General features: G+C 40.4%; 2 protein-coding genes across 8 annotated transcripts in view; one reads left to right on the top strand and one right to left on the bottom strand.

Moving 5' to 3' along the window:
- Positions 1–17,116, bottom strand: part of LOC119436460 (PHD finger protein 19-like) — a 127,255-nt gene extending 110,139 nt beyond the window's left edge. For 2 of the 5 annotated variants that reach the window (XM_037703312.2, XM_037703313.2), the window contains exon 1: positions 1,428–1,663. In XM_037703312.2, the coding sequence (XP_037559240.1) occupies positions 1,428–1,436 (9 nt within the window). In that variant the 5' untranslated portion in view covers positions 1,437–1,663. Of the gene's footprint in view, positions 1–944; positions 993–1,145; positions 1,313–1,427; positions 1,664–16,939 lie in introns of those variants that run through there. The other 3 variants (XM_049657923.1, XM_049657930.1, XM_049657936.1) reach the window with 3 other exon arrangements.
- On the top strand, positions 1,910–16,881 carry LOC119436461 (ubiquitin-related modifier 1 homolog). 3 transcript variants are annotated; one of them, XM_049657955.1, is made up of 5 exons: positions 1,910–2,085; positions 2,177–2,247; positions 2,587–2,668; positions 14,456–14,498; positions 16,532–16,881. In XM_049657955.1, the coding sequence occupies exons 1-5, from the start codon at positions 2,051–2,053 to the stop codon at positions 16,604–16,606; spliced, it is 306 nt and encodes a 101-aa protein (XP_049513912.1). In that variant the 5' UTR covers positions 1,910–2,050; the 3' UTR covers positions 16,607–16,881. The 3 variants fall into 3 exon arrangements, 1 of the variants encoding a protein (XP_049513912.1); XR_007464149.1 differs by lacking the exons at positions 14,456–14,498; positions 16,532–16,881 and adding an exon at positions 7,747–14,449; XR_007464150.1 differs by lacking the exons at positions 14,456–14,498; positions 16,532–16,881 and adding an exon at positions 4,943–5,007.
- Positions 17,117–17,900: the final 784 nt, after the last annotated feature.

Raw genomic sequence — 17,900 nt, 5'->3', positions numbered from 1 at the left:
TTGCCTGCGAATTTGAAGCTGCGGGAAATAGGCCGCCGGACCCTTCGTGCATGTGATTTTTCGATGTTCGATGTGCTGAACTTCTCTGCGAAAACGCAGATGCAGTGGAAACAGACGACCAATAGGAGGCAGCTCGCTTTTTTTATTTTTGTTTCATTACCTACATTAATAAAACTTTCAGGAGTTTAAATATATAGTTTAGAAACATTGCAGAGTCATTAATTTAGCAAAAAAAGGTTGGTAAAACATATACCGAACAATACACGCGTTTGCAAACCCTGTGCTACGAGTATGCGAAAAACGCAGCTGCCGTGGATCCATGTGAAACGGGATTGCGAATTTCGCATTTGCGGAAATCATAGCTACAAAAAACGCACTGCAAAATCACACCATGTGAAACGGGCTTTACACAACTTGATTCAACTGCTCACGAAATACTGTGAAAGGACAGTAAATATATGCCACTTCATTGCTGGAAATAACCACTTTTGGATGAAACACTTTTGCAAACAAGCAAAACTACAATTAAGTAGAAATTAATTTCCCTGTCTCATCCCTTAGAAATGTCAGTTGCAATTATGTGGCACAATTTCGCCAGTTTCTTGTCGTCCTGCATGTCATAGCATTAACTGTGTATCTTGAAATCAACAGGCAGTAGCCTTGAGCGAATTAAATTAAATCTACAATTCTCGCTCTTGGTCTAATATCATTGGATATCGTCCTGCCGAGTTCAACAAATGGTAACGTTTGCAAAAAAAAAAAAAAAGTGCGCAATAAAATTCAACGTTTATTGATACACATATATTGTATCTTTCTTTGTCACGCAAACGATAAGAATAATACGCAGGCGAGCTATCATGGTTATGGCCCACTGGTCGACCCACGTAGTTTGATACAGCGACCGAAATGCGCAAGGAAGATTACAAAACAACGAAAATACTTACCTGTCTGGTTAAGAAACTTAAATTGCGTTAGCCAAGCATTAAAACATCCTGAAAATATATAAATGTAGGCGCATTTTCTTCAGCAACGTAATCGCTCTGCCACCCAGTAGCTAACGTTCGAAAGCCTGCCAGTAGGTCAGTAACGAACACCCAACGCTAAAGAAAAAAAAAAGAAAAAGAAAGAAACAGACGAAAACGTACTGGAGCAGGCTTATGGTGTATTGAGAATGGAATAATCGTCCGGCGCTAGTACACGGGGGTGAATAAGTACACGGCTGTGGAACGCGGAATTTTGGTTCAAGTGTATCTGTAAGAACGAGTGCTGTAACAAAACAAATAACCGAAATTGTCATCGATGACCCGGCCGGTGCAACCGAATCGAATACATATGCTCGCGCACATCCGCTCCGCTCAGGCAGATATTTAAAACTGACGCCTTAGTAAAATTTCGCATACAGCGCATGCAGAGGAAACGTTCATTACCAGTAACATCCGGTGAGCAGGAAACAAACTTCAAGTCGAGGGTTCAGTAGCCTCTGAGCTCCATCGTCCTAACCAAGCTAAAAACATCACATTAGTAAGATATCAGCACCGTTTCATCAGCAACATGTTGCTGCAATAAACTGCAATCAAGAAATCGAATACTGGAGACAAAAAGCACTAAAAAGCACCGAATAAACGCCTATCACCGCAAATGCACAGACTTCCCGACGCCATATTGGGAGTTTGGCGCCTTTTGAACGCGTTTGAAAAGCTGGCGCAAGATGGCGCAAAACATCACTGTTGATTTAAATTTCAATATTAATAACTGTGCGTTGCTAATAAATCACCATGTATACTAATGTTTACGACTAAGCCATGTACGCGATATTGTAAAGGTTAGTTTGTCTACACAAATGCGTTGTTCCCAGAGTCACGAGTCACCACAAGTCAAACTTGGCAGCACCAGCGGCTTCACGTGGTTTTTTTGTTGTGTTGTGCTCGCTGGTGCATGTGTGCAAATACCGTGTTGTTAGTGCAGAGATGCCGCGCTTTTGAGTTTATGACATAGTGTACAGACATGCGTAGATAATTATATTCTAGTGTCGACGCTTTTAACAAGAGCCATGACTAATGAGATTCATCTGCGTGTAGAATTCGGGTACAGATATTTCGTAATGAATACCTGTTGCTGTCTGCATTCGTCACTGCTAGTTAGGTTAACCCGTTTTTATATCGATTCCTTGTTACAGAGGCGGGGCAGAGCTACTTTTCGGGAATCAGACAAAACACGATGTCGCCTTAGACGGTGGACGTGACAAATGTAAGCTCCAAATGTCCGTTCATGGCATGGCATTCTACATGTAGCTGAGCACCACCAGAAGGAATGCGCGGTAATGGGTGTACCTGAATATGTTAAATATGATTTGATAGCTTACGACTAATTACGTATAGTTAATGGTAAATATTCACAATTCTCATACCAGTCGTGGTCGCTGTGGCAAGATTCAATGCAAATGTTTTAAAGAGTGTAATTTACAGTTTTGAAAGTAGCGATCAGCTGAGCATTGCCACTTTATCTGCACTATTTCACACGCCGCATGTTAAGTGACCATACAGTTATTGCACTGACACTTTTTTTTTCTTTTTTTTTTTCGCGTAGGCACCTTGTCCGATTTAATCATGTGGTTGAAGGCAAACCTCCTGAAAGGAAAAGAAGAACTGTTTGTTCAGGGAAACACTGTGTGAGTGCAGCCTTGTTCAGCGCATTTGCGCAGTTTATCAGCATTTATTAATCCCTTGAAAGGGAAACAGTACACACATATATACAAGTATAAATGCGCTAATGAATCAAATTGTGTAGTACCGACCAAAACAATGTAAAGCAATTGAAATAGTAGCAACAGAACCTGAGGCAGTATTTTGTAACAGTTATCATTGTCCACTCGTTTTGCTCTTAATAGTCAGTAGCTCGCACGAAGCCGCGACCCCACTACTGTCAGGATCGTCCATTCGGCGGAACAGACGATAAGCTAATGATATAATTAGAGGAAAAGAATCCTCACAGTATACAAACCCTTGTAGCAGATTCCGTAGTTGTGCTAACCTTGTTTCACTTGGTGCGATTTTGCTTGCGAATTCGCAACTTGCTCGGATGACCAGCTCTGGCTGGTGGACCGGGCCTGCCTAGAGATGTCGGCCAGGGGGCTCCCGGACATATAGGGGCCCAACCACATTTAAATAGATGAAATAAAGTTTTTATCCATCCATCCATCCGCAGCTGCGCTAATGTGCCATCGGGCTCCTTCGTGCTTGCGATTTTTAGATGTTAGGAGGTGTTGAACTTCTTTGTGAATTTGCACATCCGGCATGGATGGGGACCCAATAATAAATCCCTAAGACATGTCACTGTGGTTTGCCTGCTTATTTTCTTGTTTTGATAGAGTAAAATCCTGTTTCACATGCAGTGATATTGCACTGCGTTTTTGCAGCTGTGATTTACACACATGTGAACGTTGCAATGCTGTTTCACAAGCACCTGGTGGAAGCTTGAATTATTCTTAGCATTGGTCTGCTTTGGTGAAAATAGCGTAAAAAAAAAAAAAAACAGAATCTGTTTTTGTGACTCATTTTTCATATTTGAACTTGTTACTCTACCAAAACAAAAAGTAGGCTAACAAAAACCACTGTGATGTGTTTGACAATCCATGTTGTTTTGGTTCCCCGTCCATGCGGTATGTGCAATTTAAAAAAATTGCAAAACTAAAAAAAAACATCACACGCTCAAAGGTGTTGGCGGCTCATTTACCGCACCTGCGAAATCACAAGCAAAGTAGCACCATGTGAGACAGGCTTAATCTGTTCAAACACAAAAATGATTCACGAAAATAGTTTGAAGTTTGTTTTACTTCATTTTCCCTGAATAAGCTTACACCACGAATGCAAAATGCATACCTATGCACGTACATTTCGCGCAGTTGTGAGAAAAACCTCAGAAGAGTTGCCCCATTTAACACTTAGCATGAAGATATTTCAGTGTTTGGGTAACGTAACAATGCTGTTGCATTTATTTTCATTTTCATGCTTCATTAGTGGTCTGATGTCTTACAATGTGTCTACATTATTGCCAAAATTGGCCATTCAGGAGCAGTGGATGATAGGAATAGAATTTAGCAAAATAGATCCTTACACTATAATAAAAGTGCTGCATGTGTTCAACGCATGGTGATAAACTGTGAAAAAATTACGGATTGTTGTACCATCATCATACCTAAGTTGGTATCAATGCTCTCACGCGTTATAACTATATGGCCACTGCATCTTTTTCACTATAAAATTCTAACCGCCATCATCTTTGGGTAAATATAATTATGTGATTTTTAAACATTGCCAAATCAACTATACTCTCTCTTATTTAAGGGGAGATGTGTGTAAAAAAAAATCACATCTTTCTTTAAAAAAAAAATTATTTTTTACATTTTGATTGCAAAATTACAATTTGACATTCTGTTTTCATGTGTAAAAAAACTCAGGCATTTCTGCAACCAGAAGACTGGTAAATGATTCTAATCAAGATATGGTATTTGGGAGGGGCTTCATTTTTCCATTCATGCTCTACTGATGGGGCTGACAACCACAATTTTTGCCCAAATTGTAAGCTTTCCTGGTGTGATAACAAGCAAGCACTAGCCCTGGCTGAGTCTGCACCAGCTCATTCACCACTTTTCACCAGTGCTCAGGCAAATGCTGTATTGTTTCTACATGTAGGATTGTACAACATTTTGACGGGACACACAGAAGAGAAACACGCACAACGGAGCACTCTAGTCTTTCAGCTAGTATACTATACCAACATGCCCAGACTTCAACCTTAGAAAGTTTTGTATTGCTTCACTGTATTCAGAGCAGACCCCAAAATGCGGCTGAGTTTCTCAACTGCAAGATTTGGTTGTTATACCTAAAAAAATTTCCTTCACGCACTGTTGTGGAAATGGCCACAAAGGCTTTTAGTTTTACAGGAGCTGAGCGTCCTTCCAACTCGGGCATTGTTCACACTGAGCAACCAGACAGACCAAAGAATAACTCATTAAGGCATAGTTATAATTGTCTGAAGGTTGTCACCTTTTATTGTGGTCTTTACAGATTGTGTTCATATTATGTGAAGTTGAAGGTAATTGTTATTTTTAGTAGACCTCGCTTTTAAAACTTTAACCATTATGTGCTTTGAAATATGTGGCATCCAAATTTGCTGTTGACCCTCTTCATTTTGCATACTCTTAAACCACATGCCTCAGTGGAGTCTTAACATTGGCAAGCAGCTGCCAAAGTATGCCATATCCAAATTCACCAGTGCTGGGAATAGTCTCCCACCCTGCTGGTTAAAAGAAAACAAGGAAAAGAAAATCTTATTACTGGATCCATTAAAGCATGGATGAAATCTGACTGTGTTGCAAGGTGAAAAAATACTGGTTCAGGCTTGAGTTCAACGCACTTTGATTTTGTTCTGGTTCAGTTCCAGTTTGGAAAAATGTAAAATTGTAATGGTTCGCAACACTTAACCGGTTCACAAACTGGTTCGGTACAGTGGATTTTATCCGGCGATTTATTGGATTAGGGGATTTATTGTGCCTTTCATACACCAATGCACACTAGCCGAATTACAACCAATAGAACATTCACATGGGCGCGCGACAAATCAAGGAAGTCCGACTCACCGCGACCCGACAGCGAGCGAATATGTTCGCCCCATGCTGTGACACCATCGCCTAGTCGTTCACGTGTGCGGTCACGTGAACGGTGGCGCGTTCGAACGTTCCGTGTTCGTCCATACCGGTGTCCTGCTCTTAGCCTCGCGAGACAGTCCCGCGAAGCGGGCTGGTGCACGCACAAAGTGTTCGTGCGTGTTGGTCGCCGATCCCAAGCCAAAGAGGAAGCGCCTTCGACCTTTTTCTCCCAAGTCACCCCGCCGTTCGGTGGCGTTAGCATCGCGACACTCGCGCCATCTCTTGCAACGCACCGCAACCACTACGACCGCCTCCGGCACTTAGCCACACGGAGAAGCCGGACTACAGGAGACGCGAGCTATGCGGAGAAAAAAACATCAGGGGACGCACGAGAGTCACGCATCCCACAACAGTTATGGGGGGAATTCTCATGTGCATATTAAAGACGGGGTTAATTAGTGAGTATCCTTGCATCAGCATAAAGACTGCATAGCTTCCACACTCGTTAATTTGACAACAGCAGAGTCAGTTAATTTTCGTTTTGCTGCAGGCTTTTACTACGGGATTGGTGGTGAGCAAACTGTGGCATGTGTGAATACAGCGTTAACTTGCATTGTATTCCATAAATTATAACTTCAAACTTCTATTAACTAGCAAGGAAAGAATCCAGCATTTGACATGTCACTCAGTTTGCTGCTTTTTTTAGAAGCAGGTGAGGACGTAGATGTTTCTGAACGACGAACAAGTATGGTTTGTGCTGAACCATACGCTCATTGTGCCCCACAAATAATATCTACAACTCGAAGAGCATTGTTCTCTGCTTGGTTACGCACTATACGTGCGTTGAACCATGGCACGTAACAAAAGCAGATTCCGCATGCCATTTACAGCCACAGTTGCCAAGCTCACTGATAAGGTAACAGCATTCATTAGCAACCGCAGTGTTATGGTTACAATAAGTCATGCAGCTTAACTCATTAATATCCCTCCTCGAGAACATTGTCTTTTTCGCTGTCCATGTATATCTAGTTTATCGAGCTTTAGTAACAAATTTACCTAATGGCCAAATTGAGAGCTTTGCCAGAAATGTTGATTCTGCAGAGCCTCTGAAACAAATTTTCAGTCGTGGCACATAACAGGCATAGCCGCCGACTTCAGAAGTGCGAGCATCTCTGCTGAGGTGGCCTTAGTTACCAGCACATGCCCATCGTATATTCCCATTCTTGCACACAATGTAACTCATGAGTCGTGAAGTAGTTTTTCAAGAATCGTGCAATTATTACTTGTTGCTCGGCTAGTTGGTTCATCTTATTTCGCAATGTTAAGACGCAACCAAGGGCGGAAAAAAGCGTTAGGACAGGAAAGAGTGTCTCCCATACCGGAAAGGCATCTCACATACCAATCTTTCATGTCATTAAGCTTTTTCCCACCCTTGGTTGCGCCTTAACTTTGCGGAATAAAACAATTATTGAGCACCCATTGTCACCTTATTTGCTTGAACTATGTATTTCTTGCCGAACCGATAATCATTATTTTTTTATTTTTTTTGCTCAGGTTCGGTTCCAGTTCAGGCACATTACAAAAAATATCGGTTTGGGTCCAGTTTCGCCTGAAATTGCGGTTCGGGTACAGTTTTCGGTTTGACACCTTGATTCTCTGATTACAATGTTGCTCGTTTTTGACATGCATAAAGAGAAGTTGTGTCATGGTAAGAGGCATGTCTCTTGTCGTCTGACACGAACGCCTTGTTGTCGACGATATGATTACAAATATTAATAACTAGAAGAAAACATTTGCAACCCACAGTTTCTTTTATGAATATTTAAATTTTTCTTAAAGAAATTGGGTTTTTAAAGCAAATTCCAGCATTAAATCAAGCCCAGTTAAGTCTCAGCAATGGTACAGTGCCTGTAGTAGTTGTACTCTTTTTCCGTGACAAAGCATCACTGCCCTTTCCCTGACAATGGTGAGGGAATGGCCTTTTTTTCACCTTAGTATGAATTTCTGTCAGAACATTTATCTCCTTTCTTCTACAGCTGGTAATGTGCAACTGAACGTAACACAGAGCATTTTTGCATTTCGCCCCTATCAAAATGTAGCTTCCATGCCTGGATTGGACCCATGACCTTTGCAGCGCAACACCATCGCCACTAAGCTACCACCGCAGCAATCACCTCATATCCACACATTTAGTGTGGTCCAATGCCAACCTTTTTTTAGCATGGCCTCATACATCAACCTTCTTTCTTACCCTCTTCTTATTAAATTTTTAACCCATTGTACGGGCATGTCAGCATGTATGTTTAAGCTCAACAATTTAGATGATGGTTCTACTGCTGCTTTGGAACTGTATGACCTCAAAACCCTTCCATCAAGAAATTTCCAACTAATCTATGAATAAATTGTGTATGCAAAAGTGCTCATTTTCACCTCTTGCAAAACATGTAAACATGGATACAGTGCTCTTGTAAATTAACAAAAAATTAAAATAGTAAGATTATGTTCTCAGCCGGTAGTGTGAGCCCTCCCCATCTCCCTTTTCAGGTTTCAGTTTTCAGTTTGTTCACTTTTCAGCTCATAGCTTTGAAAGCGAGGTAAAGTTATGTGAGGCAAATACAGTAATTGTAAGTACTAAAAATTATTTTTGTGTTCCTTGTAAACATGCTGAAGTGTCTTGAAGCCACTTTTCAATTTATGATCAATATCTTTGTTGTATTAATAGCTGTTGGGTATGGAGGGTTGTCTTCACTGGGCCACTTCGGTAGTCTCACATTGTAAAGAAAACAGTCTGAAAGTATGTGCAAGGTAAAGACAACACAGTGCTTCTATATGTGATCTCTTTGTCACTGTTTTTGCACTGCTTTTTTCACACAAGACATGGGAGATTATAGTCTTCGGTAATATAGTTTGTTCACATTATAATTTCTGTTGGACTAATAACCCAGCATGGTTGAAATGTCACATCACACAATGACAATTCACTTGATCCTTAGGGTAAATTCTGAACCTGGCATGTATTTTCTCTCATTAAAGAGTCTGACAGCTTGATTACACTTTTTCTTAGTATATCACTATGATGTTGCACTAATGCACTCGCAGTACAATAAGACATAGAAGGTATGGGTGCAGGATTACAGTGGAAGCATGGGGGCAGGTGCTAGTCCGAACACATAACAACCATGGACGCACTTTATATGAGCAACTTTTCCCTCATCACTCGGATGATTGCCGCTATAGTCGAGCGCCTCTACAACGAAATGACCTGTATAACGAAGAATAATTCTGTCCCGGTTCTATTGTCAGCTGAGCAGTGTACGACATTTTCAACGAAGTGACCTGTATAACGAATGATTTTGGAGGCCCTAAGCACTTCCTTATGAAGGCGTTCGACTGTGTATACAAGAACTGGCAGAAGTAGGGGACAAGGGGTAGCGCTCGGCAATTTAATGACAAAGCTAAAAGTTGCAATCAATTTTGCACAAACTGAAAGTGCAGCACTGCTGTTACAAAGTTAAAGGCTTTACAAAATAAAAAAGTCACTGTTGCCCTTGCCAAAATTCAGGAAGAAGCCTATGTTCAATTCAATTTCTTCTTTCTTTTTAAATTACAGAAAAATACACAGTATGTCTAGAGCCATAGCCAGTGGCAAGTAAGGGGTCAAGTACATTAAAGGTGTATTAGTGCAAGTAAGAAAAGATATTTTACAAGGCAAATCGACACAATAAAGAAATGCAATTGTATATACTAGATCATATAGGTTTAACAAGTGTCTTAGTAGTATATGAAAGAAAAACAAACACCTGTAAGTGAAATTGATTACACAGAAGGTATATAAGAGGGTATCTTAACTCATTAATGTTGCCGATAAGCACTGATGCACCTTATTTGTGTCATTGCGAGTACAAATATTTTATTAGAAAAGTCAATCCATCGAAATGTTATGCACAAAATATCTCCTTATAGAAGGCAGAAAATCAGAGGCATTTTTTATATGTTATTGTTAGTGGTTTAGAGAACAATGTGCATCCTGTCTGCTCATCAGTGCAGGAATTTCTGCAGGAACAAGAAGCGCTGACAGTGGATACTCCACAAAAGGCAGTTTGATACTTTAAAGAAATGTGCATAATGTTCTAAATATCCAGCAGCAACTTCACAGATTAAATAAGATGAAACAAAACAGAGATAGAAATTTGTGCTGATGAAATAGCGTGAATCATCATGCAGCAGTTAAATTTACCATGCTGCTGGAGCTGCAATAACCCAGCAAACCTCCGTGGTACCTGCGCTTACATAGGGACACAAAATCAGGGACATAAACACGAAGAAACCAGACTGAATGAGTGATTTCAAGAGTGAATGAACGGGTGATCATGTTTGTGTCCTTGCCCTTATGTCCTTATGCTAGTGCAAAAATCATGGAACCTGACCAACAAGCTAAATTTCAAGCATTGGCTAACAGACCTCGCTGTGTTGTAAGATGTAGTTTTTGAAACTGTCATCAACGGAGTAGTGATGTCAGTGTGGAAGTGAAACTAGCAGTTGGTCGCACAAAAGAACTGCTGTGCCATTCAAAAACTTGCCATGTGGTCTTAATTGCTTGTGTAGAAACTTCTTCCAAAATGCACATTGAAACATACGCAGATAAAAAGGGGGGTTCCACTGACTCCCCATACCCATTCTTGTTCTGAAGCAAGGTACTGGACTTCATAGTCTGCTGCCTATTGTATAGACTGTCAACCCCTGGGGGAAAAAAGAATGAGAAAGATAAGGCAGAGGCTATGTTTATGAATATTTAACAACTCTGTTAGAAAACCTGTGGCGGTAGCTTAGTGGCGATGGTGTTGCGCTGCAAAGGTCATGGGTCCAATCCAGGCTGCGGAGGCTACATTTTGATAGGGGCGAAATGCAAAAATGCTCTGTTACATTCAGGTGCACATTAACCCCTTAACTGCCATGACAAATTAAAAAAAAAAGGTAGCTCTTCATTTCATTCTGGAGGATCCACCCCATCCATGGTCAATCTTCTGTGACTCCAAGGCAGCCCTCCAGAGTTTACTCTCAATACTGCGCCATGGATCGCATGAGCAGCTCGTTGCACAGATCAGACAAATACACCATCGCATAGTTGACGAAGGACACAATATAATATATCAGTGGTTGCCTAGCCACTGTGGTATACATGGCAATGATCGAGCGGGCGCAGCTGCCCGATCTGCCCATCACGGCGTCAACTGCGTTGCCGTTCTTCTTTTGAGAGCCGACGCAGCGAAAAAAACTTTCCAGTGCTTGTGCATGACCTAACATTGATTCAATGGAATTCATCTGATTTCACAAGTGCACGCCTGCATACCCTGGACCCTAATTTACAGCTCCGTATTCAATCCGGCCTTCCACGATGTGACTGTGCACTTCTAGTCCGTCTATGGCTTGGAGTAGCATTTTCAAATGCGTACTTCTTTCTTATTGGAATGGCCAATAGCCCACTTTGTGACTTCTGCGGGTGCAACGAAACAATCGCGCACCTTCTTTGTGAGTGCCCTCGTTTCAACCAGCAGAGCAGCCCTCTCAGCCATGATAGATCAACTTGACAAACGCCCAATAACGGGAAACAACATCCTTGGAAACTGGCCTACACGAAAAACAGCACGAGCCGCCCTGAAGGCACTGCTGCATTACTTAAGAGACACTGGACTGAGTGACAAATTGTGACTCTACACTGTGTGACGTAGGGTGGGACATTGACACTATGCAACACTAGAACGCCTTCGCAGATTGCATGACAGTGCCCACAAAAACAGTTCTGCGTTGTGTGTGTGTGTGATTTTCTTTTCTTTCCTTTTTTATGCTTATTTTTCGCTCTCTCTCACCTATCGCATCCCTTACCCCTTCCTTGGTAAAGGGTAGCCAACCAGGGATAATCTCTGGTTAACCTCCCTGTCTTTCATTTACCTTTCTCTCTCTCTCTCTCTCTAAAAAAAAATTTTTGTGACAAATTTTTTTAGAGCTACATATATTGTGCAATATTTATTTGTCAAAATTACAACTGTACATATACCAGACTTGTCAACTAGAATATCGGTTATCCCTGTTCTCTGATCCACACCGCTCTCTTCCCGTCTCTTAACGTTAGGCCTAACATTTTTTGTTCCATCGCTCTTTGTGCGGTCCTTAACTTGTTGTAAACTTCATTGTTCCTGGGACTTGAAGACGCCTTTAGTTTGGCCAATGAAAAGCTGAAAAGTTTGTCCATATGTTATTTCCTGCCTACAACGTCTTAAGTGGCTTTCACCATCGAGAAATACCAGCACCTGGTCAATTCGTCTGCCAACATCTCGTGGTGCATTAAGGTGAAGCAAATACTTATAATGTCCTAAGTGACCTTCACCATTGTCCTGCAGTGGACATAAATATAGGCCGATGATGATGATATACCAGACTTGTACACGTTACAGAAAAAAAGTAACCGTTTACAATAACAGTTACTTAATGCAAAATGTAATTGATTACAGTACCGATTACTGTTCCACGAAAGTAATTGAGAAATTACACAATAGTAATCGATTAATTTTACGTTACTTTCCTCCAAACTTTTTGCTAACATTGCATAGGTACAGTAAACAGAACAAGCTTGCCTGGCACTCTTCAATGCGTCCTGTGCAGCCGTTCATACATTGCTTATGTGCACTAGCAATTGCTTTTAACAAATTTCGTGGGTCATCATCCTTCTTTTTTCTTGTGAAGACATCAGCAGAAACTCTGAATACTTCCTTAAGGAGGAGGTAAAAGAGGCAGGTTAACCAGCTCACTCGATGTGCGCACAGGGTGGTAAGGTGGTGTTGCAACGTATATGGTGCAGACGATTGTGGTTGCTCAGCATCTGGGTCCTCTATGAATAGCAGCACTTCATTGTTCCTGGGACTTGAAGAAGACGCTTTCAGTTTGGCCAATGAAAAGCTGGAAAGTTTGTCCATATGTTATTTCCTGCCTATAACGTCATAAGTGGCTTTCACCATCAAGAAATACCAGCACCTGGTCAATTCGTCTGCCAACATTTGGTGGTGCATTAAGATGAAACAAATACTTATAATGTTCTAAGTGGCCTTCACCATCGATAAATACCAGCATCTGATCAATTCGTCTGCCAACATCTGGTGGAGCGTTAAGATGAAACAAATACTCAGCCCCCGGGGTCGCCTGTCTGAACATGCACATTTGCGAGGCTGCAGCCTGGCACAATCTCGGGTGTTCTACTTTAGTTTTTGCCAAATTCAGATTCTCTAAGCTGCGTCATTTGTCACAGCTTGTCTTAACAATAAAGTAACTGGTTACGTCTAATTGGTTAAGGAAAAAAAGTAATTCAATTACTGTGAGCCTTATCAAGTAAACAAAGTAATCGTTATATTAAAAAAATAATTGATTTCAAGTAATTCATTACATGTAATTCATTACGTACAAGTATGTGCAAAAATTGTGTCAAGTTCACAGCAAGTTAACTCATCAACGGCACCAGAGGATGCTCGTTGTGATGACAAGTTACCTTGTCATTGGTAGTTAAGGGGTCCTTAACGACAAATTAAAAAAAAAAAACATTTAATATTGCAAAATTTTTTAGACCTGCATATCTTGTGGCAATCTTTTTTTCTGAAAAAAAAAATGTGATACTAAGAATGCCTATTGGATTTTTACTGCTCTTGTTGAGAAAAATTAATAAAAGTAATTTATTTGTCAAAATAATAAGAAACTGCATGTATACACATATGCAAAAATTGCGAAAACTTCACAATGACTCGTCATCAGCACCAGAGGACACTCATTGTGATGATGAGTTACCTAGTCATAGGCAGTTAAAAGGTTAAAGAACCCCAGATGGTCAAAATTAATATGGAGTCCCCCACTATGAAATGCCTCATAATCAGATTTTGGTTTTGGCACGAACAATCCCAGACTTCAATTTCCATAAGCACCAGAGACAGAACTGTGAACAGAGAGCTGCACTTCCTGCATTATCTGAGAAACAGTGTAGGATGCAATCATGCTAGTAGCACAGCACATAGAAAAGAGAGCATGCCACATCTTGTAAAATACAGTGGTGTTTCTTTAATATGCTTTACTGTGAACACAAATAATCCATCTGCTGTCTGAAGAATCAAGTGTCTACTTTGGGTGATGGAGTGCATTGGCAACAAAATTTCAGTGAAGGACTTTCTTTCGCATCATTCAGCATAAGGCTTCAAATGCTACCACTATATCGCACTGTTATCCGCTCGCTTGAAGTTAAAACTTGAGTACATCCAAATAACGTCAGTCGAGCACCTTTGAATATATAATGACATTATACAAAGGAAACACCTGTGACCTTTATGATTTTATACCAATCTTGTGCTCATAGAATAAAGCGTGGTGTTTTGAAACATATATAAGAAAATATAAAATTCTGCAGAAACCATCGACGATGATTGTCAGTGTAAGCGAATAGCCTGAGCGAACAAGCAAATGTTTTCCTTGCCGAACGCTCCATTACTGCATCTAAACCTCCAGACACATCAAAGCTTACGTACAGTAGCACGTGCATATCAAAGAGCTATAAAGTTTGCATTTGATGACGAACGTGCCCTGCAGCTCGGTTGCATGAGAGCACACGCCCTTTGCATCGGCCCCATACCGCAAGTCCTACCACCAGGTGCAAAGACGGGCAAAAGAGGCAAAAAAAGCTATTCCCTTTATGCTTTAGTTTTATGTTTGACTTGAAAGTGTCATTTCAAATAGCGCCTATCCTTGCTGATATGATGTTTTTGTAACATATTTCAGACGGCCAGGAATTCTCGTCTTGGTGAATGAGACAGATTGGGAGCTCCTGGCAAGTGATTGTTTTTTGCTGTGTCCATGACTTTGGTGTTTTTACAATGCTCTCTGTTAAACTATAGTAAAAATTGTGGCTGTGATCGCTCAGTGTGTTAGACGTGGGACACTAAAAGCAAACATTGAATCAGTCTAGATTGTAAGGTCACCCTTTTAGAAACCTCACAATGTTTGTTTTATGCCAAGAGATGACATTTAGTTGCTGGGAAAATCATGGCACAAGGGGCTGCTGAAGTTTTTCGCAATTCAAATTGCCTGTGATTATCAGGGCCATGTATGTGAAATCCTGTGCTGTGCTCACACTCTGACACCTATGCTGTGCTGCATGCTAAGAACTGCTTTGAGTCAAAGGGCCTCAAAGAAAAGGTGGTGAAGAGATAGTATTAATTAATTCTTCTGTAGGCAATAATCCAATCACCATCATCATTAGTCTATTTCAGTCAATGCGGGATCAAGGACTGTCCAAACAGCGTCTAGTTACTCCTGACCTGCACCAGCCAACTCCATCTTGTTCCTGCAAATATCCTAATATGGATGATTACTCTATCTATTCTATTATGCCCTCAACTGCATTCCCCTTCCCCTGGCACCCATTCTGTTTGCCTAATGGGCCACTGTTTTGTCTGTTCTGTGGATTACATTAGCTGCCCTACTCGACTTCTTCCTGTTAATCTCTGATAAGACATCAGCTACCGATGTCTACTCTTAAATTCTTACTGCTGTCTTCGTGTCTGTTATTGTTACACGTATTATTGTTTATCACTTTGTGCACGGTAATTAGGTTCAAGTTTCTTTCATGTTGAAATACAATGTAAATAACCTTTATATTATCAATGGTTGACTGCAATTTACCAATTACAAATGGAATGTCATGGGACCTGGTGCCATATTTTCATAGTGGCACCGTCATTCCTATTTCCAGTTTACATCAGTTTCTTGCTTGTAAGAGCCCTGTCCTCAGTGAAAGTGGTACTTTGGACATTTCGGATTGCTAATTTATCATTTTAGCTTGACTTAATGTTTGCCTTTAGTGTTCCTTTAAGGTGAAAACCAAGAAGAATGTCTTGTACATAGATGATCATATTGCATGCAAAAATAATGAGGTTCTGTGACAAACCGCTGAGAAGTCACAATTTTAAGCATATCTCTTTCAGACAAAAAATAATTCAGACTGATTAAAATTTAATTTTAGAACATTTAGACAAAAGTAACACATTTTCATCATGTTCAGCATTATTAAAACCAATAAAGGAACGGGTAAGGAATTTCGATTTTGTGTGTGTGTTTGTGTTTCGTTGACTCCACAAATGGGGACTCCACTCCTGAATACTAAAAATTATTTCTGATACAGGAATGAAATACACTATTTCATGTTCACTGTGCTTAGCAAGCATCCAGTCATTTCTAGAGCTGCCTGATGTAAATTGTTGCTGTCAAAAATTAGAGAGAGAACCCACTGCATGACCACTGTGGTGCTGCCAGCAACAATAGGAATGTCTTGTTCAAATATTTTTTCGAAGTTGTTTTACGCATATTGATTTTGCAGCTAATCCAGAGTGCCTTGAGACAATGCAACACTTTTGAAATATTATGTTCATTAGTGCTTCTACTTCAAGGCATTATCCCAGTTTATGCAGCTTTAGGCATATCAGCTGAAAGGGATATGACAACGTTTATGAACTCAAACATTGTAGAGTTAACATTAATAAAATGGTTGTAAATGTGATTACAAGTGCATTGGGTACAGCTTCATGATGCACTTCTTTTGTTCATCCTTTGTTTCTTTCTTTTTACAAGATGACTATACTGGAATGAATAGCTGAGCACTGAGATGAATAACATCATAAAGGAACTGACAGTATACTATACATATTCTTTAATGATACACATGTTACAGTATTCAGTTTGTGCACAATGGGTATGCGTTTTCTTATAATGAAGTTATAGATTGTCTGACTTTATTTTCCTCCTTTGTTAGCTGTATTTATCACATTGTTAACTTACTCATTTATGCCTTCTTTTCACTTACAGGGTGGACTTGACTATGAAGTCAAACCAAATGACACTGTGCTTTTTATATCTACGCTGCATGGTGGATAAACATGTATGCAGGCCAGCAATATAACAGGATATGTAGGTGACTACATTCCCTTGCAAAAAGGAATACTAATAATAAAATAAATACCAATAATAATTCACAAAAAACTGAAGCACTTGCTCATAATCTTGTCTAGTAAGAGCTGCCATGAATGCGAGTTAAATGGGCAGTTCTAAGCATGGAATTAGTATCACAGATTTTGTCATGCATATTTTAGCCAAAGACTCACAGCCCTGCATTTCTTGCTGAATTTTGCCATTCTGGCACATTCTTTTCATGAACGGACTGTCACCGGTCATCTCAATAAAGCAAAGCAAACAGACTTCACAAATCACAGTCAAGCTTGTAATCTTGCTCTGGACTCTGATTCCATGCACAGCACTGCACCAGCTAAGCTACAAGTCCTTTGGCCTCAGCTGTAGGCTTTGAGAAGGCACAGCTTCTTGAAAACTGTGCAATGGAAGTTGGAAGATGAAACACCTGATGGCAAAAAGGGATCGAGTGTGAGGTGATGCTTGCTTATTACTTTGCAGCAGCTGCAGCGAAAAAGGGCAGGCTACGGTGATGATCAAAGAAAGGGCAGGATTGAATGCATATAAAAGATGTTTGATTTCTATTGGGTACCCCAACATTTTGTAACTTAATGCAGCAAAGCTGCTGACCTGCTAGCAGGTTAGACATCTGGCTCCTTTCATTCTGAAGCTAGCTATAGCAATAGCCCCGGTTCCATCGACATTTGTAGCTTCACAGCCATAAGGCGCTCCTTGCTGCAACACATTACCAGAACCTTGCTTACCCTTGAAACGTTCAGCTACATTGCTCATTGCAATGTAAACATGCTTTTGATAGGTTTGCGGCACGTTTTAAGATGTTTTTTTTTTTTTTTTTTTGCATAGATATGCATTCACATTGTGCCTTCGTGATTCCCTTTATTTTTTTATTTTATTTTTTTTACCAGCTGAGCTTTCTTACAGCAGAGAGAAGGGTTTATTTTAAAATATGGCCTCAATTGTGATCACTCTGCATCCCTTCATTTGATTTGAACCTCTTGGGTTTCCTTTACTTTTCCTTTCTTTATTATTTATTGTAGACTGTAGCTACAGTTGGTATCTTTGTGCCAAATGCTAACATTTCCTCTTTGTTGATATGTGATATGTGCCGTAAGCACTGAGCTAATGAAAACGATTGAGAGATCTCCAAAAGTCACTGTTCTGAAAATAGCCAAAGCTTGTGAGATGCATGTAACTGCAGCATTGTCATCTGTCCCTCTCAAAACTACAATCTTGCATCTACAGC

This window comes from Dermacentor silvarum, chromosome 1 (assembly GCF_013339745.2).
Source record: "Dermacentor silvarum isolate Dsil-2018 chromosome 1, BIME_Dsil_1.4, whole genome shotgun sequence".
Taxonomy (NCBI): Eukaryota; Metazoa; Arthropoda; class Arachnida; order Ixodida; family Ixodidae; genus Dermacentor; species Dermacentor silvarum.
The sequence above is the reverse complement of the archived record's forward strand: the minus strand, read 5'-3'. Positions and strand labels throughout refer to the sequence as shown.

Excerpts from the sequence above, each read along its gene's own strand:
- LOC119436461 (XM_049657955.1), top strand. The coding sequence starts at position 2,051 with ATGACTAATGAGATTCATCTGCGTGTAGAATTCGG. Across the intron at positions 2,086-2,176 it reads CATCTGCGTGTAGAATTCGG|AGGCGGGGCAGAGCTACTTT; the intron begins GTACAGATATTT and ends TCCTTGTTACAG. Across the intron at positions 14,499-16,531 it reads TGAATGAGACAGATTGGGAG|TTACAGGGTGGACTTGACTA; the intron begins CTCCTGGCAAGT and ends CCTTCTTTTCAC.